The 14,430-nt window shown below is 39.1% G+C and overlaps 2 protein-coding genes across 2 annotated transcripts; both read right to left on the bottom strand.

The window, feature by feature from the left end:
* Window positions 1-6,900: 6,900 nt before the first annotated feature.
* LOC141626989 (uncharacterized) lies at window positions 6,901-9,528 on the bottom strand. Its single transcript, XM_074440523.1, has 2 exons — window positions 9,136-9,528; window positions 6,901-8,634 (listed from the first exon to the last, which is right to left on the bottom strand). The coding sequence occupies exons 1-2, from the start codon at window positions 9,478-9,480 to the stop codon at window positions 7,291-7,293; spliced, it is 1,689 nt and encodes a 562-aa protein (XP_074296624.1). The 5' UTR covers window positions 9,481-9,528; the 3' UTR covers window positions 6,901-7,290.
* Window positions 9,529-9,990: 462 nt separating this feature from the next.
* LOC141628790 (uncharacterized) lies at window positions 9,991-10,545 on the bottom strand. Its single transcript, XM_074441887.1, has 2 exons — window positions 10,260-10,545; window positions 9,991-10,124 (listed from the first exon to the last, which is right to left on the bottom strand). The coding sequence occupies exons 1-2, from the start codon at window positions 10,543-10,545 to the stop codon at window positions 9,991-9,993; spliced, it is 420 nt and encodes a 139-aa protein (XP_074297988.1).
* Window positions 10,546-14,430: the final 3,885 nt, after the last annotated feature.

Below are 14,430 nucleotides of genomic sequence, written 5' to 3'. Positions count from 1 at the left end.
CAACTAAATCTTCGAATTCCGAGTCACAGATATCCTCATCGTCGATAGGCAAGTCATGTCTTTTATAGGAAAGACCGCTTTCGGTACAGAGAGCATATACCATTTCTGAGTACCTAAAATCCAACTCGGCAGCTAATTGAGCTATTTGAGATTAAAATAGCTTGAAATGAGCCTCTCTAGACTTATCATATTCTTGCACTCGAAGTGCAAGTGCCTTCACTAAAGACTTCAGTTCAGCAATCTCTTTATTCTTTTTAGCGGGAGGAGGGGTTTATTGTTGCGGCGGCCAGATAAATGGAGGCTTTTGATAGCCTCGTTGCTGAAACGGATGTGGTGGCACATATGCATAGGAATGACTAGCTTGTCTACGCTGCTTAAACGACTAGACTTCGTCGATCTCCGCCAAACAAATAACGGAATTGTGCCCCGCAACACCACATCTCTCACAGTAGACCACCTGTTGCGCTGTAGTGTGGAACTGAGGCGGACAACCCCTAGATTGTCTGCTCTCCCACTTGCTAGATCTTTTATTCTGAGCTTCAAATTGTGCTATAATTCTGGAGACGTTAGACATATTGGTAAAAGAGTCAAAGGTACTCAAGCCTTCCCTTTGACGATCTTTCTCCTAGAAACCTATCTAGGTAGGACCTGTAGGACCTATCAAAACAACACTAGAAGAAAAGATAAGAACTGCCTCAAGGAATAAATTCCTTGAAGCTAAAGACAGACAAAAATAAAACAAGAAAGTAAAATAGTTGCCTCCCCGGCAACATGGCCAAAATTTGACACGGCTGTCGCAACCCTATATCAAAAATAAAACCAACGGGTTCTAACTAATGCAGCAGAGGCATGTCGGGTATCGCATCCACAGGGAGGCGGTCACTATCTACTCATTATTCAACCTGTCTACGGTCACAAAGTAGGGGGTTTGAGTTGTTTGATAAGCTAAGCTAAAAGAGCAATAAAACAAAAGACAATTAAAAGGCAAGAGTAAAAAGGATTGAGGTCAAAAAGAGAGAAAGATGCCAGGATGTTGGTTCACCATGATATTACACAAATCAGCGAAAGGTAGGAATGAGGTATTACCGTCATGGTAACGACCTTTGCTTCTGTGGTTACTCCTTTCTTTTCCATGTTGTTCCCTTTCTTTTCTGGTTAGAAGGATAGGGAGTGCTTAGTTCGGTAGGTGGCGGATAGCCCCCAGTTCATTCTTTTAGGCCAACGTCTGTATGATAAATACTTGTACCGGATCCTATTTGTATGGTCAGTCGTTTGTATCAAACGTGTTTTGATGTCTTTTGCGTGAGGCAGTTTGTATATATGTTTTTGGTTTGTAGTTTATTTTGTTTGGCTTTTTTGTGTTGTGTTTGGGAGAAGCACGGTCAGCGGTTGATTCCCCTATTGCTTCAGCATTTGTTCTTACATCGTTAGTATAGAAACGGGCAACAGGTAGCACGTATGCACACACATAAACACGCAAAAGCGTTTGATGAAAAAAAAAATAACCGCAATGACTCGAAGTTAAAATTGAATTTGAAATTTGGAAAATTCCGCGACAAGTCGTCATGTTTGGATTTTTCTAAAGAAATTTTTTTGATATTTCGAAAAAATAATTCGTGTTTGAAATAAATTGCGTCAAATTTTGCCGAAAATTGATTTGCGACTCGAAAAACTAAAACTAAAACCATTATGGATGAATTTTAAAAGAGATTTTGCGAGTGTGTTTGATTTGATATTTGTGAAATCACGACTTGGCGTCGTGTTATCGATTCTCGATTTTTGTTGAAAATGCGAAAAAGCGAATAATTTTCGAAATTTCGACTGTCATGGAAACGATCCATCGTGGATCGGAGCGACTAGACCTTCCCCCTTAAAAAAAGAAGGGAAAAACCCGTATGTTTAAAGCTGCGTCATGGAAACCGTGTCGAATTTCGTAAAACGCGGAAACAAGGAAATATGAGTATGAGAAAACACAAAAATTCCCGGATTGGCCCGAAGAGGCGCGAGCCTTGAGGCGAGAAAAACAAGGTGTTAAGAAGAAACACAACTTCATAGGGACAAATCAAGGTGCGGATCCTGAGAAGCAGCCCATTGAGGCGCGAGGTCATGGCGATGGAAATGAGCGTCCCCCTTTTTTTGGAAAAAAGCGCTGATTGTTATTTATAAATAGGGACGTTTGTGCTTCATTGTTTCATCATCCGAAACTTGAAAAACATCTCTACGAAAACATTTCTTCTTCTTCCACAAAATACTTCATGGATACTTTCGAAAATAGGTTGCGACATTGGTGCCGGGTTTTATCGGCTCCCGAGAAGTATCAACTCGTTGTAATGGGAGTTGGTCAATTGTTGGTGCTTCGTTAAGTCAATGTGCAATCCTCGATTTGGGATCCAAAACATCATGTTTTCGTTTTCCCAAAAGGTGAAATTTGCCCTCTTGCCAAAAAAGTAGACGCCATTAGAGGGTGGTCGGGTTGTATTTCGGTGCTTCCTTCGACTCGGTTGTGCTACAAAGAGAAGTTTGGTTTAATGTTGGGCATAGAAACAAGCTAAGTGAAATTTCTCCTTGCTCCCCATGGTGTGGATATGTTGGCTTTCATCAACATTTTCTCAAACCGGTTGGACGTTAATGTCTCGGAGGTGGCTAGGAGAAGGGCTCTTACCTTTTGCCTAGTGCATGCATACCTCCTTGTCGATGCCTTGAAGAAGGAGGGGTCAAAGTGGTATGTTAGTATGACCCTTGTGCATATAGTTGAGAAAATCGAACACGGTTGGGATCCATCATGGTTGGTGTTTGGCGAGATCATCCAAGCTTTAGATAAGAAAGGCTGTTGTGGAGAAACTCCCTCGTTTGGGTCCCCAGGGATCCTCCAAGTGTGGCTCTTGGAAAGGCTAAGGTATGTAGAGCCTCCGGCGGTGAGGAATATCTGTTGCAATGGGTAATCTAGCTCGGCTACACACTTTAGTGTGTAGTCAGTTACGATATGTGATTGGGAGTTGGAGATGGATGATGATCAACTGTTTGTCTTTTCGTACTTATCTTATTTTTGTTATACAGCAAACTGACCCCGTGTTGTGTTTTCAAAACTGTGGTAATCCATTCGGGGATGGTGAGCAGTTGGTTTAGAAGGTACAGTTGGTCTTGTTGCTTGCGGGCTTGGAAGGGAATCGAGTCACCACGCTACAGGAATAGAGGTCTTTGACAACCAAGCTTAGTAGTCTTTATAGTTATCCCTGTTGTATCTTGCCATGTTGTTCTCCGTTGTAAAGACTTAAAGTTATTTAATAAATGTTCTTTCATTGTTTATTTGATCTACTACCTCGAGCAACCGAGATGGTAACATCTTCATACACTGGGGTGGTCCTTGGTAAGGCACCTTGGTCTACGGGGGTGTTACACTACGTATTCACCTGAAGAGGTGAAATCAAACCATACTCGTAGTTCCAAATGTTTTGTTAATTTTGTTTGGGTATTGTGGTTGTATCCTTCTTGTGTAAGAAAGGACTGCCTACGTATCCACCCGAAGAGGTGAAATCAAACCATGCTCGTAGTCATGTGTTGTTTGAGTGCAAATGGATATTATCTTTGACAGATCAAAGGTTGTTTGAAACGTGGCAAGGTGCCGTAACTTAGACTCGGTGAAACATGAAATTTCAAATCAGAACGCGTTTGAGGAATTGACGTGAAAGGGATATTGTGGTCACTAGTCGGGAAACTAGGGAATGGTTTATGGTTACTATGGTTCAAGGGTAGTATTTCCTGAGTTTGTCTAGGTTGGTCGGGTTTGTGAAATCCTGCCCGTCTAGGTCACTCTGTCTCACTGCGCCCACCGAAAGTATTTTCTTGACTAGGTATGGCCCGCCCAATTGGGTTTGAATTTCCCCCTCAGATCGATGGGTAGTGGTGCTCGAGCCGACTTAAGGACCAAGTCATCTTCTTTGATGTTTCTGGGTTTGACTTTTGTTGAATGCCCATTGTATACATCGTTGGTATAGCTGGACGTTGTGCAAGGCGTTCAGTCGTCGTTCGTCTAAAAGCGTTAGTTGTTCGAACCTTCGACGGGTTCATTCCGCCTCAGGAACTTGACCTTCCGGTAGGATGCATAAAGATGGGACCTCTAACTCTAATGGTTAAACCGCCTCCATACCGTACGCTAGGTAGAAGGGTGTGGCTCTTGTTGGTGTTCGAATGGAGGTTAGGTATCCCCAGAGTGCGAATGGGAGTTTGCTCGGCCAATCGGGGTAATTATCTTGCATCTTTTTGATGATGGTGACAAGAGTTTTGTTTGCTGCCTCTACCGCTCCGTTGGTTTGGGGACGATAGGGAGATGATCGATGCCGCTTGATTTTGTATTTGTCCAGCAACGCTTGTATTTCCGCCCGGAAGTGGGAGCCTTGGTCGCTGATCATTTCATGGGGTACCCCATATCTGCAGATGTTGTTGTCCTCGATGAACTTGGCCACTTGTTTGGCTGTCAAGACTGTATAGGACTATGCTTCTACCCATTTGGTGAAGTAGTCGATGGCGACGAGGACGAAGCAGTGCCCTTTGGTGCCTATCGGGTTGACTTTCCTGATGATGTCGATGCCCTAGGTCGAGAAAGGCCAGGGTGATGTCATAATATCTAAGAGGGATGGGGGTATGTGTTGTATGTTGGCGAAGATTTAGCAATTGTGGCAATGCTTGACGTAGTTTCTGCAATCGATTTCCATGGTGGTCCAGTAGTAGCCTAACCGCATGATTTTTCGGGCTAGCATCATTGCGCTCATGTGAGGGCCGCATTCTCCGTCATGGACGTCCTCCATGACTTTTTTGGCTTTGTGGTGATCAATGCAAAGGAGCAAAATTCCTTGGGGTGTTTGACAGACTAAATCGCACACCTATCAAAGATAAACCAACTGACCTATACTAATGCAGTAGAGGAAGTCGGGATCGTATCCACAGGGAGACAATTTGTTCTATTTGCTGAATCTAGTCTGTCTAAGTAAAAAGTTTGGGTTTGATTTGGTTTGATTACTAAACTAATGTAACTAAAAGTAAAACAACAAATTGTAGAAATCGAGTATAAAAATATAAGGAAAAGTAGCTAGGATTGTCGGTTCACCATGAATTGTCGCGGGTCTAAGGTGGGGTCATAGGTCAGTCTCAAATACCGGTCTAAAAGGCAGTGAAAAGGGGTTCTCGCAACTTACTAGGGCACTTTAATGTTTACAACAGGTCTAATCCTAACTAGGCTTTCGATCTTAGGCCAGGATTTACCAAATCAAATAACCAATTGTGGCCTTTAATTAATTATTCGTATGTTTAATGTTGTAATTAACAATAAAGTCTAATAAAATTGATTAACCTAATTACCTAATTAACAACTCTTAACTTTTCATGGATCCCCTAAATCCTAGCAAGAAATTTAACTACTCATGTTGAAATTAATAACAATAATTAAAGTAGATGATAATTAAAAAGATTCATAATTAAATTGATCGGAAGAGAAATAAACCTAAACTAGAATTAAATTGAACGCATGAGAAATAATTAAAACTAATTATGAAGAACGAAAGAGGAGATTAAATTAGTTACCAAAATAAATCCGAGTATGAGCAAAGTAGGGAAGAGAATTCAATCTAGATCTAAAAAGCTCAGAAAGTTTCTACGTAGTAATGTTTCTATCTGTCTGCTTGTATAAAAGTAAGTGTGAAAAGTTGTAACCTAATTAAATATTACAAGAGCTTTTATACTAGGTCCAAATATAAGAAATAAAAAGAGCAAAAAACGTCCGTCCGTCCACTTAGTCGATCGACATAAGCAGAGTGTCGATCGACAGTGTGTATAAATGTCTATCGACACTGCAGAGGTGTCTATCGACTAAACTAAAAGTTCTCCAAAAACTATCTCCTGTGTCGATTGAGCGTGTCTATCGACATATTGCACTCCGTCTATCGACAGAGAGGGGAAAGTCTATAGACATCATGTATAAAACTCCATTTTTTGCTCTCCTAAGCTTGTCTAAACTCTTCCAAGCTTCCCACTTGTTCCTTTACCGAACGGATTTGGCCCCTAAATGCATAAGTGGGTTTCAATCCTGCAAGAGACATGAAATACACCGAAAGTAGCAAATACGAGAGGAAATAGAATGAAATAGTCATATAAGTAAATAAAAATGCGTGCCAAACATGTGAATAAATGCATATAAAAGGCACGCATCAAACCTCCCCAAACCAAGCCCTTGCTTGTCCCCAAGCAAGCAACAAACAAGATAGAAAACAAGACTAATGGAGCGGCATACAACTCAGATCTAGCTATACAAAAGACTCGACAAACCAATTTAATGCAAATGTGACACCCTTGCTAAAGATATAAAAATTCCAAAGCGATTAAGCATGCAAATTTGATGTGCAAACGAGTTAAATTAATGACCAAAAACTACCAAACCGTCGACCTTGCAAGACCATTTATGTCGGATTCTCACGGGTCACTCATCTCTCATTATAAGCACAAGGTAAGTACAAATTTTGTAAGAGAGAAGAAAAATAGTCACTCACCTAACTACGACCTACAAAAGCATGCATGCAACGTAGCATGGTAGATATCTCTAATAACCGTACACATACACTCCAACCAAACGAGGTCCAAAACACATCCCGAGGAATTATATATGAATGTGAGGTGAGGTAAGTGGGTAATAAGGGGCAAAATAATTTGGATATGTGGAGATAAAAACCAAGCTAGCATCAAACACAACCAAAAGTAAGGATATTCCACTTCTAATCCAACATAAAAAATTAAGCATAATGCCAAGTGTGGCATAAACTCACTCACAATATCAACAATACTCCTCAAATAATGAATATAATCAACATAGGAGTAGAAAGAAAAGACACTCTTTTTTCTTTTTCAACTTCATTTCTTTTCTTTTTTTTTTCATTTTCTTCTTTCACAACTGTTTTTTTTTTGTTCTCTTTCTTCACCTTCCTTCCAACACAAAAGCATTCTTCGTAAAATGATCACAACAAGGCTTCCAAAACTTACCAAAAAGACTAGCTTGACAAGGATAGACCATATAGGAATGTAGTTGAATAAGTTTGTCAAAACAAGGCAAATTTGGCTATTGTGAGGCTAAAAAGGGTAAAGCATAAAGGAAGTGTCGCCTCTCCACATGTGTCACCGCCACAAACCCGAGTGTATGTAGGCAACAAGAGACAAATTTTATGCTTATGCAAATTGATGTTACATGCCATGTAAGGAGTACTACTCACATCCTAAATGAAACCAGTCATGAATGTCACAGATTTATTAAGCTCTAAACCTTAGAATTTGTAAGTAGTTTCTTTGGGGAGGTTTGATAAAGTGGGCCGGGTAAGTAGGTTGTGGCCTAGTGCTCGGAGGAGGTGGTGGAGGAAAGGTAATGGTCGGTATCACAATAGGAGTGAATGTGTTCCCTGAAGACTGACTGGCCTCCTTGGTGGACCCCGAAGACTGTCCACCTAAGAGCAGAAATGAGGGGGTTGGAGGCCTAGATTTAGTGGGATCAAGGGTAGGGTCAAACTTGGGCATGGGAACTATGGCAGGGAAAGCATTGCAAGGTAGGGGTAAGGGAAGTGTCTTCTCACCCTCTAACTTCCGTTGAAGGGAAGGTATGGTCCGGATCCATTTAAAAGAGGCTAAAGCTGGAAGATTAAGTAGACGGTCGGCCTGTAAAGAGGAGAGTCCAACCTCATGACCAATCGGCTTCAAATGATCCGGGGGAAACCCAGGGATAAGGCGAGACGCCAAATGACTCACATTACCGCCACATTGAATTACCCTATGAGCGCGAAAAGTGTTAAAGTGCGTGGCCACAGCTTGAGCCACATTTAAGACAAAAGGATCACAATAATCGACATTTAAGAAACCAGCGAGCATATGTCGCTCAATTACATTCAATTTGTTCGGATCCGGACGACCAAAGATAGTGCCAACCACTAAACGGAACCAAAAACGGGGGATGGGGTGGTCAACATCATTAATATAATGTCGGTCACGGGGGCCATGGTAGAGGGCAGGCCAAAGGGCCCTTGTGGCCTCATCTCTAGGGGGTGTGGTCGAACCAGCAGAAGCAACCCCAAGGTAACCACCAAACTGAGTAAAAGTCAACTTATAATCCTTATTTAGGAGCCGAAAATGTATCCGAATTTCAGGTATATTCTTTGCATTATTTTGAGCTACATAGCGAAAACTACTAAAGAACTTGTAAGTGAGTGACTCATATGTATAGTGAAGCATAGTAGCTAATCTTCTAGTTCCCGTCCCATTCAACAATTCAAGTACAGGTGCCCTCCAACCTAATTTATCTAGTGATTTATCGTCTACAAAATGAGTAGGGATAACAGGAACCTCACAGAGTTTTTTGAAACTCTCTCGTTGCCCTTCGGAGCTGAATATGACATTCGGATGTTCCGGAAATCGGGTTATAACTGCTCGTGGAATGATTGCGGTACCCGATGCATCCAAGTTTGTGCTCCCACTACCGCTGCTGCTACTATTTGCACGACTTCTCTGAACGGGCTGACTGAAGCCAGACGCACCAGCAGCCCCATTCCGCGTGCTAGTCTTCCTCGTCTCAGTGAGCTTCCGTCTCTTACCTGCGCTTTCCATAGCCTGCGAATAAAAGTGGCATTCGACAGAGCACAAAAATTAATCAGATATGCGGAGTAGTGCATGTAAGCAATATAAGCAGGGAACGGAATAAAATCAAACAAAGACAGGTGTATATAAAAGCACGAAGGGACAAACCAAAATTTAGCAGCTGAAGTTCGAAAACTGAGTAAGAATAAACGGGTTTTCTTCCTCAACTAATTCAAATGAATAATCCGAATAATAAAAATTTGGTAATCAAAGTTCAACAGTAAAACCCAAATAGCAACAGAGACACGACTCAAGCAGCGTAAATGCCGAGTGAAGTAGGAAGCGATACGAGTTAATTTGAAATTAATAAACCGCAGCCATTAGCAATGAATTTCAAAAATTTCAGAGCAAGAACGGCACCACGAATTAGACGAATTCGAACAGCAAAATTCCGACACACAACTCAAAATTCGGAACAACAAATGGATTAATCAAATTAAGCATAATCAAACAATAATAGTAAAGAACCCTAACCTCAGTAATAGGACTCGATTTGAAAGCAATCACAAAACAATGAACCCAAAAATTCGAAACCCTAGGTCCCAAAAACGACTGCTTTTGTCGAAAATAGAAAGGAAAAGGGGAAAATTGAAAGTGTAAACTTAATGGGTAATTAGAATTTGTGAAGGAATTGAATAGATTTGATGTAGAAATCGAGTTGAAATTGAGACTGGATGAATGATTAGGGTGTCGTTCCTCTTTTTGTTTTCTTTTGTGGTCTTGTCGTGAGAAACTAAGAGGAGAAAGGGGTTTTATGAGGTTTTGTCTAAATACGGGGAAAATAAAACAATTAAAACGACATTGTCGATCGACAATCATTATAAGTCGATCGACACTTAGCCTTTTAGTCGATCGACACTCAACGACTGTCTATCGACAGCCTCAAAAACCTCTTAGTTTTTGTAGGCTGTGTCAATTGACCATGTCTATCGACTTTTTTTGCTTCAGTGGATCGACAACCTGTATATTGTCGATAGACACACATTAAAATGCCTCTCGTCTACTACTTATGGTACATGCACAAGTCTCACATGAAAATTAGTTTCTTTTCCAACTTATACTCACATGAAACTATACTAAACTAGTCTAACATGAAACTAAATTCCGCTTTCTAAATGTTAAAAACATTTAAGTGACGGAAATTAATTATATGGAACTAAAATTCAAACTAAAATGAGTATGCAAAACTAACTAAAAATGCAATAAGGAAACATGCTCTAAGCACACACAATTAAAGCTAAAACTAGACACACTTTTACATAACTTTTACAATCCGGGTTGCCTCTCGGTCGGCGCTGGTTTTTACAGTCCCGCTCGACCTTTGTTACCTCATTCAACAGGTGCGGTAACAGGTTCGAGGTGCAACATCTCAACCACTTCAACAGTATCCTTAACAACGTAGTAATGCTTCACTTGGTGACCATTCACTTTGAAACGCTCTCCCGCAGAATTCTCTAACTCGACTAACCCAAATTTAGAAACAGAAGTTACTTTATAAGGACCAGACCATCGGGACTTCAGCTTACCCGGAAATAAATGGAGTTAGGCATTGAATATCAACACTTTCTCCCCAACTTGGAATTCTCGCGGTATGATACGCTTATCATGCCATCTCTTAGTCTTCTCTTTGTAAACCTTGGCACTATCATATGCATTTAGACGAAACTCTTCAAGTTCATCTAGCTCCAGCAAACGCTTATCACCACATAACTTTGGATCAAAATTAAGCTCACGAATAGCCCACCAAGCTTTATGCTCTAGCTCCACAGGTAGGTGACACGACTTCCCATAGACTAATCGATATGGCGACGTGCCAATCGGTGTCTTGAAAGCTGTCCAATAGGCCCATATGGTGTCATCCAGCTTCTGAGGATTTAGTCTCATGTTGTATTTTCCAAGGCGAGCGAAGAATTTCTGAAGGGCGTAGATGTGGCCGACCCGCTCTTTTGATTTGACGATCATGTCATCGACATATACCTCCACTTCGTTGTGTTAGAGCTTGTGTCCTCCACAAATTAGTGTGATAACATTGGTAAATCTCTTACAGGTTCACAAGGCTGTACTTCTTATATTTAATCAGTTGATTAACGTTTACCTAATAACGGTTAGCTTGCTAGAAATTTTGACGTTATTATCATACAGATGGCGGTGATCAACTGGTCCCTAAAGGTCACACCTATAGGATGTGTTTGAGAGATGTGGTTATAGAAATATGATCACATTGATGCCTAATATGACTAAACAGTTCGTCAATGTGTTGATGAGACAATTATTTAATGAAGATTAAATAATATTAGTTGAGACGAATTAACTGTCAATTCGTAAATTGAATATAATAAGTTATAATTAATTAAATGTATGTAATGTTAGCTTGGACGAATTAATCTGTTAATTCGTAATTAAATATAATCAGTTATATTTAATATCAACAAGATGAATGTGTCATAGTGGTAATAGTGAGGGTACACAAACCAAGAGGTCATGGGTTCAATCCTCACTAGATGACAATTTAACACATTTTATACATTTTTGGAATAACCAAAAATAAGGAGACCATACTCCTTATTTCGGTTATGTGGGCCGAATCAGGGAAGATTATATCTCCCTAATTCACTCCCATATTTCTGTTACAATAAGGAGGAAAGGGTGATCATTATTCTACCCTAATTCTCTTTTAACCTAGCCTCCTCCCTCATCAGAAAAACACAAACCTAAATATTTACAGAAAATTTGGATCGATTCTAGCATTATCAAAGGGCATATCTCATATCGTCTTGGGTGCACCTAATAGGCGAATATCAATTTTGATATTGTTCTTAGGCCGTATTTGCTAGGACCAAGGGTTATTTCTGAATCCTTTATTTTGTTTATGTATTTTATTTATGACTAGTGATCGTCTTAATTAAATTCGTTATAATCCTTCAATTTTAAGGGAAGTATACAGATTATTTACCACAAGTGGTATCAGAGCAATGGCCACGAATTTTAATTATTGATGATTATCATAAAATTGTATGTAAACAATGGGGAATTGCGAAAGAAAAAAAAAATTTAGGGTTTTCGGCTGATATTTTTTTTATGCCGAGAGAATTTTTTTTTTTTGGCCTGTTTTTGTTTTTATTTTCTTTCTTTCGTTTGTTTGATGATTTATTTCCAATTTCGTTTTTCATATCATTGTTTTAATCAGTTAAAATTATCATATGAAGAATTGGTAGGTTTTGATTCAATGCAGATTAAGTTAAAATGCTAATAGAATCGTCATGTCGATGATACAAGAACTTGTTTTTGCTATATAGTTTTTAGCATATACGATTAATCATGTTTGTTAATTCATTTGCTAAATCATGTTTTATTAGTAACTGTAAACATTTTTCTTCATCGATTTTTTTTGTGTTAGGGCTTTTTGCTGCAAAATAAATAAAATTGACGGCTCATTTCTTAGGGTTTGCCTTGAAAAAAAAAAATAGAAACAAAACAAGAAAAATTTTCTGAAATGCCGAAAAACAAAAAAAAAGGTTTTTTTTTCTTGTTTTTTAGCCTAATTGCCGAATTTTAAAAAAATTTGGGCTTTTTATTCCCAGCCATGAGCTTGGTTTATAAAAAAGTAAAATTTTCTGTTTTTCTTTTTGCCGAGACCCAAAAGGAAGAAATTTTTTTTTGTTTTGTTTTTGGCCAGTTAGTTATTGTGAAACCGTTCACAATTAAAAGATACCAATTTATTTTAAAGCACTTTAAAATTTTGAGGGATTGAATTCATATTACAAGTTTAATATGGATTAAGAATGAAATTAATGTGATTAATTGAGGAATCGTCACTTAATTTGATTTAAATAGGTGGTTTGGATAAATTAATCAACATAATTAAGGAATTGTGTCATGTATGTTTAATTTATTTTTAGTTGATGCTTTTTAATTTTGTTGAATGAATCGAATGAATGAATTTTATTTACATATTTGTTTTTGCAATCGGTTGTAAATTGTAATACTTAGTGCGGCCTTAGTCAAATTATTTTTTCGTAATGAAGGAAACATGATTTTTTATGTAATTATGAGATCTCGAATCTCCTTTATTTTTAGTTTTGGGTTTTGAAATTAGATTGTAATAAATAGGTTTATTATGTAATTTTAATTATTTTAATTTCAAAGAAGACTAAAGATTGAGATTGGAGCTCACTCCCGCTACATGGATCAAGATGGAACATCAAGGCAAGCTTCTCGGGTCCAAGGATGGATTCCAAATTTGTATTTAATGTTCATTTTGATAGGATAGGCCACACTAGGACTTTTACTGTTTTTACGTTTTTATTCTTATTGCTTTTCATTCACATGTTAGTTTATGCATCATATTCCGCCTAAAACCAAACCACCTACTACTAAAATGCATGAAAATTGACTCATATAGGTTGTATGTTAGTTTTCATGGACATACAGATGTCACAGACTTATTAAGCCATCACCTTAGTTTATTCATTCTCGCATGCTAGATATTAGTTCACTTAAAATTAATTAAAATAAAGATGATCAGATCTTCCTATAAAACGGAAATTGAGATTAGTCTTTATAAGGGCAAACAACTATGAATCCCTTCTTCGTTGGTAGGCATAATATGACCCCTTCTACGTTGGGTAAGTAGTTGTGTTGACTTAGTTTACCTCAACATCATAGTCCGAAGAGTTTCTCGTGATTATGATGGACTAAAGTTAGAATTTACAGAAATTTATCGACCAAGAATTCTAACGGTATAATTAGCTAAAAGGTTAGCTTATCAATTTGCAGAGAATTGAGTCTTGGGATCATTTATATAATGCTTGAGGGAGGTCAATTATATAAATGTTTTCAGTCTTCGCGTTATGACATTAGTTCATTAGACTTAAAATCAAAACGATGCACATGCTTATTATTTTTATTCTTCTTTCGCAGTGTAGAACACGATTATTTTTGATAATACTGTTACAACAAATGGCTGGAAATAACGCAATCCCAATGCCTAGTGCCACACTTGATCGCGCGTCCTGGATGAAAATATTTATGGACCAGATGAATCAGTTCACACGTCTGAAACATGACGGGTCCAACTTTGCGGATTGGGAGGCGGCACTACGGAATGCTGCCATTGCTGACGGTTAGCTTAAGTACATAACTGAGCCAATACCGGTCAACCCAGGCCCCAATGCAGGAGTCAACGAGTCACTTGCTTATAGTGACTTCGTTATGGAAGCGGGTGCGATAAAGAACGTACTCATGTTTCCAATGGAAACCAATTTGCAGAGACGCTTCATTGCCCAAAGTGCAAACAATATTTTCACTACGCTCACTAACGAGTTCTCAAAAGCACCGAGAATCGTTACATATGAGCATACCTGTCGCTTCTTTGATGCGAAACTCCAGAAGGGCCAACCGGTTAGCTCACTCATTCTTCACATGATTGAGAATGTCGAGAAGCTGGAGGCACTGAATTGTAAAATCAGTGAGAGCATTGTCATTGACCGAATGCTTCATTCTCTTCACGATGGTTTTGCCCTTTTCAGGGTGAACTATTACATGAATGACTTGAAAAAGAGTCCTCATGAGCTACACTCCCTTCTCGTACAGACCGAAAAGGATATGAAATTGAGTGGCAGCATGAAGCAGGATGTTCTCACGATTTCCAACAAGGGTAAAGGTAAGGGCAAGGCTCATGGCGACCTAGCTGTAGGTAAGCCAATGTTTAAGAAGCAAGGAAACGGTAAGAGTGCGTCTGGTGAGACTAGTGGCTCACAGGGCAAGGCA

This window comes from Silene latifolia, chromosome Y (assembly GCF_048544455.1).
Source record: "Silene latifolia isolate original U9 population chromosome Y, ASM4854445v1, whole genome shotgun sequence".
Taxonomy (NCBI): Eukaryota; Viridiplantae; Streptophyta; class Magnoliopsida; order Caryophyllales; family Caryophyllaceae; genus Silene; species Silene latifolia.
Note: the sequence above shows the minus strand (reverse complement) of the source record. Positions and strands in the feature narration are given on the sequence as shown.